At 39.0% G+C, this 9,611-nt stretch overlaps 1 protein-coding gene across 1 annotated transcript; it reads left to right on the top strand.

Moving 5' to 3' along the window:
• The first annotated feature begins 6,030 nt into the window (after positions 1-6,030).
• On the top strand, positions 6,031-7,863 carry LOC147607743 (uncharacterized). The gene is made up of 3 exons (XM_086790803.1): positions 6,031-7,027; positions 7,119-7,644; positions 7,732-7,863. Exons 1-3 carry the CDS (start codon positions 6,348-6,350, stop codon positions 7,861-7,863), a joined length of 1,338 nt encoding a protein of 445 aa, XP_086646929.1. The 5' UTR covers positions 6,031-6,347.
• Positions 7,864-9,611: the final 1,748 nt, after the last annotated feature.

Here is a 9,611-nt window from a genome sequence, read left to right as displayed (position 1 = left end):
ATCAAGCAATTTGTAAAGTAAGTGGTGAATTTTGATCTTTTCTATAATTTCTCAATGTTTCTCTCTTCTCAACCCCTCTCAAGCTTGAGAAGCTTAATTGGAATGGTTTTTGAATGCTATTGAAGTAATTAATGAATGATAGAAAAGAATTACATAAATTTACATTTATGCTTAATTCTAATGGTTTTTATGTAATATCTCTCTCTCACTAAAGAAATGGTCATACTCATGACCTATTCTCAATCCAAATGAAGCTTTTCATAAAGCTTTTCCTTAATCTAAGATTAATCTATGCTTAAGACCAAATTAATGGCTTTCCCTATGCTTTTAGTTTATGTATTTCATGAATGTTGATGATTCAATCCATTATGGGTTAATGATCCAATTAGGGATCATTCTAATCATTTCCTTAATGATAAGCTTTATCTTTTAAGATAATTGAGATTTATCAGTCATAGTAGCGGAGCTATGGTAAAATTTTTATAAAAATTACACATAAAATAATTTCATTCAAAGCATGAAAAGAGGACTTCCTACCATATTCTAGGAATTATCATCCTAGATTAATTAAAAGAATTTTATTATAATCATGTGGAGATGTGAATGTATGCATGTAGATGTAGATGTATAGATATGGACGTGAATGTGGAGGTGGATGTATGCATGTAGATGTAGATGTATGGATGTGAATGTGAATGTGGATGTGGATGTATACATGGAGATGTGGATGTATGCATGTAGATGTAGATGTATAGATGTGGATGTGAATGTGGAGGTGGATGTATGCATGTAGATGTAGATGTATGGATGTGAATGGGAATGTAGATGTATAGATGTGGATGTGAATGTGGAGGTGGATGTATGCATGTAGATGTAGATGTATGGATGTGAATGTGAATGTGGATGTGGATGTATGCATGGAGATGTGGATATATGCATGTAGATGTAGATGTATAGATGTGGAGGTGGATGTATGCATGTAGATGTAGATGTATGGATGTGAATGGAAATGTAGATGTATAAATGTGGATGTGAATGTGGAGGTGGATGTATGCATGTAGATGTAGATGTATGGATGTGAATGTGAATGTGGATGTGGATGTATGCATGGAGATGTGGATGTATGCATGTAGATGTAGATATATAGATGTGGATGTGAATGTGGAGGTGGATATATGCATGTAGATGTAGATGTATAGATGTGGATGTGAATGTGGAGGTGGATGTATGCATGTAGATGTAGATGTATGGATGTGAATGTGAATGTGGATGTGGATGTATGCATGGAGATGTGGATGTATGCATGTAGATGTAGATGTATAGATGTGGATGTGAATGTGGAGGTGGATGTATGTATGTAGACGTAGATGTATAGATGTGGATGTGAATGTGGAGGTGGATGTATGCATGTAGATGTAGATGTACGGATGTGAATGTGAATGTGGATGTGGATGTATGCATGGAGATGTGGATGTATGCATGTAGATGTAGATGTATGAATGTGGATGTGGATGTATGCATGTAGATGTGAATGTACGCATATAGATGTGGATGTATGGATGTGAATGTGCATGTAGATGTGGTTGTATGGATGAGGATGCATGAATGTGCATGTAGATGTGGATGTGAAAATATGATATGTGATGTGAAGGAATCTGAAGTGATGAGATGGAAAATGATGTGATGGGATGAGTACACATATAAATGGAATATGGAATAAGTAATGTGGATTGATGAGGGATAATGTGGAAAAATGAGAGTTAATATAGAAAGTGTATTTATAAATGCTGTTTGTAAATGGCTGTTTTATGTCAAGAATGCTGGGGAAGCATTTTGATCGTCTTCTGATTAAGTCGTGGAGACCTAACTGATAAAGTTACAACTGCTGTGATGGAGAGTCAATGGAGGACGTCTCGCGTAGCAAAGTCGGCCGAGGTCTTGACTAGCCTTAAAATAGTGAGCTTCCGGTACGGTGGATGAGAGACCAAGGAATCGGCCTATGAGTGAAGCGCTACGTCACCTGCGAAGGATCCTAAAGGGTGCTGACCATATGGTGCTCGGGCTCTGGGTCGCCTAGGATACCCACACGTGCGTTGAGGAAGATATTGGAACAAGGAGTAAGAGTTGTTTTCTGAAACTGGGCATGGATCTGGTTGTTTGACCTTGCTGGTCTTCAATGGATGAGTCCATGGCTCTTTATATGGATCTGTTGGTTGATCTTGCTGATCTTCAACGAGAGTCCATCTTGATTTTTATAAGTGATTATATTGTCGAGTATTATGGGCTAGGAACTATTGAAAAGGCCCCTGGTGAGCGTTCTGGTTGGTTGCCAATGATGCCATAGATACTCTGATGAAGGAATGATGGGAAATTAAGAATCAACCGGATAATTTGGAAGATTGTGATCAGTGATACTACGGTTTCATTAAAGGATTCTTTTAAAACTGGTTGAATCTGTGAAAAAGGCAATTTCATATTGGGTGTGTAAGTGGTGTGACTAGTTTTATTTTTGCATGAACATCCAGCTAGGGGGCCTGGGAACTCTTTTCCCTGGTACCCAGGACAAAAATCAAATTCTAAGTTGGATCCCATCACTACAGTGGTTGGGCGGTTGGCTAATCCATGGGACTGGATGGGGTTAGGCTGGATTGATAGATCCGTAAATCGAGACTCAATTTTTGTTATTACGATAGATAAAGTAAATCCCAGATAGTAATTGTTCTATGGATAGGAATCAACGGTTGTGCCTCTTGATGGGGAAAAAAGCGTTGATCCCAATGATCCAAGTGCAAGTTTCTTCCTTGATCCGAACGAGTATCTTTATAGGTGCAGTCGGATCAGCGTGATCAGTAATGATCTTGACTACGTTAGAGTAAAAAGTTATCCTGGTGGAATCGCCCGTGCTTTTCGGGTAAGGGGAGTTTTTCCGGGTTCGGTTTTGGAAAAACCGACGGATTAGTCTCTTGTCCGGATATCCGTGGACGAGGCCTTGAGTGTGGGACCTTGCCCGCGCTAGATGTGCTACTTCTGCTGCTAGTACCCCGAATCCGTTGCGCGGTGGAAACAGGGATCTCACAGTTTTAAAAGTGACGTTGCACAATGATATATATATATATATATATATATATATATATATATATATAAGGGTTATCGATTCATGGTATGGAGAGTGCAAGCTACATTAGACTCGTAGCCCTAGCAAGCAGGCAATCTCCAGCACCATAACCGTTACATAAGCTTTACATCTTTATATCCAACTTTCTGTTGGACTAGGCATTTAATAGGAGACCCTGGTTCTACATCAGGCCCTTACAGTTCTCAACTATTTGTCATATTGAATCCTAGCAAGCCACCTTTACACCTAGCATTGTGCTAGACTTCTTGAGATGTCAAAACCATCAACGTGTCAAATTGCAATCCCTTACAAGAACTTACGATCGTAAACCTTTACATAACCTTTACATAGTGAAGCTTCACAATATTACAACCAACGCTCTACCTTGTTGGGCCTCTTAGGTGAATACGAGTCAGTTTGTACTTGAGTGGCAAACCAAGTCCTTTTCTAATATGTGAGTGTATATATATTTAAATATACATATTTGAAACAATACATATTTGGATAGGTACTTGCATATATGTATATTTAAAAATATATATATTAAGTCAATGCATTTAGATGGGTATTTATATGCATATCTAGTTATTTATATAAATTTATTTGAATCCATGCATATTTGAGTCAATATATGTGTATTTATGCATTGATTCAAATATATATATATATATATATATATATATATATGTAAATAACCAGCAGATATGTATTGATTTCAAATTTATATATATTTAAATATACACACTCAAAAAAGTATTGATTTAAATATACATACATTCAAATATACACATATATAAATATGCATTGAATCTAATAAATATATATTCAAATATGTAGTAATTAAAATATACATATATTCTAATTTACATATACAAATATGCACTGATTCTAAAATATATACATATATTCAATGCAACTCCATGTGCCCCCTATCTCGTCAAAGTACTCTTGATGAAAATTAGAATCCCTTTTTGAGAGAGGAGGTTGTTGGGCAAGATGGTGTGTTGCTCTAGGTGATGAGAGTCCTCCCAACATGTTGAAGAAGAATAGGTTTTTTGCTAGCTTGAATGCTAGTTTGTGATGGAAGATAGAATTGAATGAGCCAAAGCATACAACTTGTCTACATAATGATATATCTATTTTGATATATCATTTAGATAAGCCTCTTTCACTCAACCATCAAGTTATTTCGCTATCCCTTTTCTACTTTGCTTCTGTGGTGTCAAGGTATACTCTTACTAAATGCATGGTGTACTCTTGCTAGGTGTGCAAGTGCATGCTTTAAGAAAAAGGTGGTGTACAAGGGCAAGGATGGTGTGAGGGTGCACTCTTGCTAAGTGTGTAGCTTTCCTATCATAAGGACCTCTCATTTATGCAGTGCTTGTATACTCTATAGCTTTACATCGGGCAAGTTAGTATAGAGTATAGATAAGGCTTGCTATCCTTGTTTAAAAAAATATATATTTTGAGTAGGTCGAAGGCTTGCATGTGCACCTAGCCCTAGAACATCATAAGCATGGCCCTTCATATATAATGAATCCAAATGGCAATTGTAGGTGGCAATTGTAGGCAAGCTAGGTGGATTGACAAAAACCAAGGGAATGGAGTTGAGAATTGTTAAATCAATTGTTGAATTTTTAAGCATCAGATTATGATTGCAATGTTCAGGAAATTTACAATTTTATCTATTAGGCGCACCAAAAATAATCTTAAAAAATCAAAGGAATTAGGATGACTTTGAATTTCTTTCACTAATGAGGGTGTTCCATGAATCATTTTCCAAGTGTTGGAGAAGTTTACATATGTAAGTTTTTCCGAAAGGATTTATTAGGAGCACAATAGCCTTGGCCCTCTGTCTCCTCCTCTTGACGCCATCGCTATTGCAACCATGGCTGCTGCGGCCACCATGAAGGCTAACAATGAAAGCTTGGTTTGTGCAAAAGTGCTTGTGCTATTCTTGCATCCCAAATTCCAAAACTTGTTCTATATATAAAGAGGAGAGGATGGGGACCCAAACATCTATGAGGAAGTTGTGCTTACTTGGAAGATGGATAATTCTCATGGCTACTCCACTTTCATGCATCTCTAAAGAGGTTCTTGGGGTATTTACCTTACAAACAAGCCCAAAAGGAGCACAAGATTGCGATAGTTGTATGGAGTCCAATATCCTGATTGTTCAATGGACAGGCATTGTTGGCAAATGATGATGAGTGGTTCTATTTAACATTAATAAATTTAATAATGACAATTTGAAGTGTTATCATGCAATTGGCTTGTTGGAGGTTGCATTTTCGAAACCTACAAGTTTTGGGCGAGGTGATTTTTTTTTAATGATGACAATTTGAAGTGTTATATGTGTTGACACATCACCCCAATGACCTCACACTCGTCGGTGTGAACAAGCCTTACACCTCTTTGAGGCCTTACAAATTCGAAATAAACCTTTACATATATGCCATCAGAACTCTCATTGTCTGAGGTAAACTCTGCATGCACTCCTTCACAGGTACGATGTCAGATGTTAAATGGGATGACATGGAGAAGGCGCTTGCCTTCGAGCTTCATTTCAAGTTGAAGCGTGCACACAATGGGCAGGTCAGGTATAATTGCAAGGCCTGCACCAAGGCCTTTCCGACAGTAGAAAGGTTGAATAAACATGTTTATGCAGAGCATAAGCTAAGATGTTACCCCGAATTGCCGAATGGTCAGCAAATATCTGATTTGCATGATGCCCCTTCTTGGGAGAGACTGTGGACAAAGCTTGTTAGGTCTCCTTCAAAGAGGTTGAAAACTGAACCTGCTGAAGCTTCAAACGCAAGAGCTTCAACCTCGGTGTTGAAAACTCAACCTACTCGAGTTTTCTCAAGACCTTCAACCGCGAGTTTTATCACCAGGTGTTGAAAGCTCAAACAGCAGATGAAAACTCAACCTTGAAGTTGCTTTCGACCTTGCACGATAAGGTCGATAAACTGACTGAGGAGTTCAAGACCCTCAGTCAGAAACTTTTGTCACATGATTGTCATGTTGATCACAGCTCTGCTGATGGGAAAGCGGATGACGCAGATGCTGGAACTCTTCTTAGAAGCATACGTATGCACAGGTATGATGCTTTGGATGGTGCAGCAGAGGATATGCACATGCATGAATCTTTGGATGATGATCAAGGCTGCGATGTTGATGACAGCCATGCTGCTGAGGCAGAGCAGAGGATGCCAATGCCAGAAGCATACCTATGCACATGTATGATGCTTTGTGTGCTGCTCCTGGTGCTTCTAATACACACATGCCTGGTGCTTTTGATGTGCCTGGTGCCGCTGCTCCTGGTTCTTCTTTGATACATATTCGTGATGACCAGGGTGCTCCTGAAGCTCTTGATGTGGCTTTTAGTGCTTTTGGTTCTGCTGATGCTCCTGATGGTGCTCCTGGTTCTGCTAAAGCTCCTGATGTGGCTCCTAGTGCTCCTAGTTCTGCTGATGCTGCTCCTGATGTGGCTCCTAGTGCTCCTGGTTCTGCTAAAGCTCCTTATGTGGCTCCTAGTGCTTCTGGTTCTACTGATGCTCCTGATGTGGCTCCTAGTGCTCTTGATTGTGCTCCTGGTTCTTCTCTGATATATATTCCTGATGGGCCGGATACCTATCCTTATGTGACTTCTCTTGATGTGCTTTCTGATATCGCTATGATGGATGATGTTAGCCACGGTGAGGAGGCATATCTGAAAGATATAGCCAATGCCCTTGAGGATGGATCACAGATTGATATAAAGGGGGCGAGTGCTCTGCTGAGTAGGATTTTGATAGCAGAGAGGTCAGTAAAAATTATGGATGGACAGATTGTTAGTTTCCATCCTGGTCTCTTGCGTATGCTTCTACGTGAGGCTGCCATGGACACAGCATGCTTCTACTCACTGTTTTGGTAAGAGGCTTTCATGCATTTTAGAACATCATGCGGCTTTGTACCCGTTGGCAGAATATGAGGTTTTTCTCATAATTTGTCTTGGCTGCAGGCATGAGGTATGGGCTCGGGCTTGGCAATTACCTGAGGATACATACATAGTGGACCCATTGTTCCTCCAGGTTGATTCGCTTGAAAATTATGTGAAACATATCGACTTGAAAACTTTCAAGCTCATATTGTTTCCTTTAGTTAAAGAGTATATGTCTTTCCTAAGGCTCATATTGTTTCTTGAATGCTTGTTTTCTTTCCTAAGGCTTTTGGTTTTTTTTGTCCAGCTTTCATTGGAGCTTGCTGGTTGTCTATTCAGAGCATGTACAAGTCACCCAGAGGAAGAAAAAGACACCGACCATGAAACGTCATCTAAATGCGTCTTACTTCAACCCCTTGGGCTCCTCGAATACCAAGTTGCAGTTGGTAGTGAAGGCTATTTTGAGGCGTGTGCTTCCATGAGGCATATGGCATCGTTGAAGTGGAAGCACTGTACAGTGCCGCTTCAGGCACCCGACTCATTAGACTATGCCTGGTTTACATTGTATTACATGCTGGAGGTGCTGTTCTCCTCTGGAGAAAATGTAGTAAGTTGCAACTTGTTCTCATCACTTGATTTGTCAGTCCTATGCAGGAGTGGGTGGGTGTATTTTTTATTGCATTGTTGTTTGCAGGTCCACCAAATATTTCAACATTTTGATGGCATTGATAAGTTCCAGCTGCACATGCTGAGGAGCTTGCTCAACACACTCACATGCGATCATTGCGTAGGAGTGTCTGGTCTGCTTGCTGAAGAAACGGATTGATATGTGTGTAAATTCGACAAGTGCATTGTATATATTAGTTTTGTGAGCTCAACCAGGATATTGTTGAGAGTTATTTTAACCAAGATATTGTTGAGAGTTATTTTAACCAGATACTGTTGAGAGGATATGCGATTGTTGCCCAGAACTGGATACTTATTTAGTTGCTATTTTGTGGCTATTTTGCTGAAAGTATCTAGTTGCTGTTTTGTTGCTACAGATTGCCGGTTGATTCTAGTACATTTGTTAAAAAGTTGCCTCCATGCACCATCGTCTTGGGCATCACTTTGTATACATAGATGTTTTGTAGTTGTGAGTGTGCCTCTTCTAACTGCTGAAAGTACTGTATCTGATGAGGGTATGAGGGGATGTATCTGATGAGGGTATGTATTTGCAGGCTTCTCTCGTATGCGTGTTTTCTCTAGTTCTTTGTGCAGATTGTGCTGTGCAAATTGTGCAGGCTCTCTCACATGTATTCTCTCTCTACCAGAAGTCTTGATGCAGCTCTTGGGATATTACTCTCTCTCTCTCTCTCTCTCTCTCTCTCTCTCTCTCTCTCTCCCTCTCTCTCTCTCCCTCTCTCATTAGTGTACATATAATGCATGAAACCTAATGTATGGATGTATATTGTACTGCCATGCATGCCTGTAGAACTATGATGCAAGTGTAAATGCAAAAGTGGTGTCCAAGCATTTGTGGGAGGCAACATGAGTTCAACCAACAGCAATATGCTTAGAGGCCGTTGAGAAGACATACTTCAAAAAATCACCAAGAGTTAGAGTTTTATCATCTTGAATAAAACAAAACCTAAAATCAAATTCCTTTTTTGAGTGACAAATTAGTTATCAGGTTGAGAATAGGCTGGTGGTGTATGTCACCCGTGGTGTATGTTATATTAATTATACAAATAGCAAGTACTTAGAGAAGTGGAATACAGTTGGTTATTTTATTTCTCGCCTTTGCAACTAGCAACATAATTAGGAGCTCCTTCTTTTCGATGCATAGTGTAAGTGTCATTGCATAAGCACTTTTTGAATGCACACTTAAACTCCTTGAAAGGGCTTGTTCAAACATTAAGCTCAACAAAATTGTGTATAATGGATGACAAGAAGTTTTAGATTCCACTATAATTCACACTTTGTGGGCTATCACAACATGATGAGCTTTTATAGAGGAGGCCTCTGACCTTTACATAACTTTTAGGACTACGCATCAAAAAAGAGATCCAAGTTTTACCCTACACCTCTCAATTATACATCATACTCATAATCCTAGCTAGTTTACCTTTGCACTTAGCATTGTGCTGAACTTGAGATGTCAAGACCATTACTATCATGTTACAATCCCTTACAAGATCTTGTAATCTTAAACCCTTACATAACCTTTACATATTAAAGCTTTACAATACTACAACTAATGTTGTGCCTTATCAGGCCTTATAAGAGAATAAAAGCCAACTTGTACTTGAGCGGGCAAAACAAATGCTATTCTACATTGTAATTGGGTCATATATAATACCTAACAAAACCATAACCTTTCCATAAACTTTGAAACTTTACATCCGACATTCTGTTGGATTGGGTATCCAAAAAGAGATCTGAGTTCTATATCAGGTCTGAAATATCTTACTTCTCTCAACTACACACATCATACTCATAGTCCTAGCAAACTTACCTCTACACACATCATACTTACCTCTACACACATCATACTCATAGTCCTAGCAAACTTACCTCTACACACATCATACT

The sequence above is a fragment of the Cibotium barometz genome, chromosome 55 (genome assembly GCF_041138505.1).
Source record: "Cibotium barometz isolate CiBa-2024 chromosome 55, ASM4113850v1, whole genome shotgun sequence".
NCBI classification, from domain to species: Eukaryota; Viridiplantae; Streptophyta; class Polypodiopsida; order Cyatheales; family Cibotiaceae; genus Cibotium; species Cibotium barometz.
The sequence above is the reverse complement of the archived record's forward strand: the minus strand, read 5'-3'. Positions and strand labels throughout refer to the sequence as shown.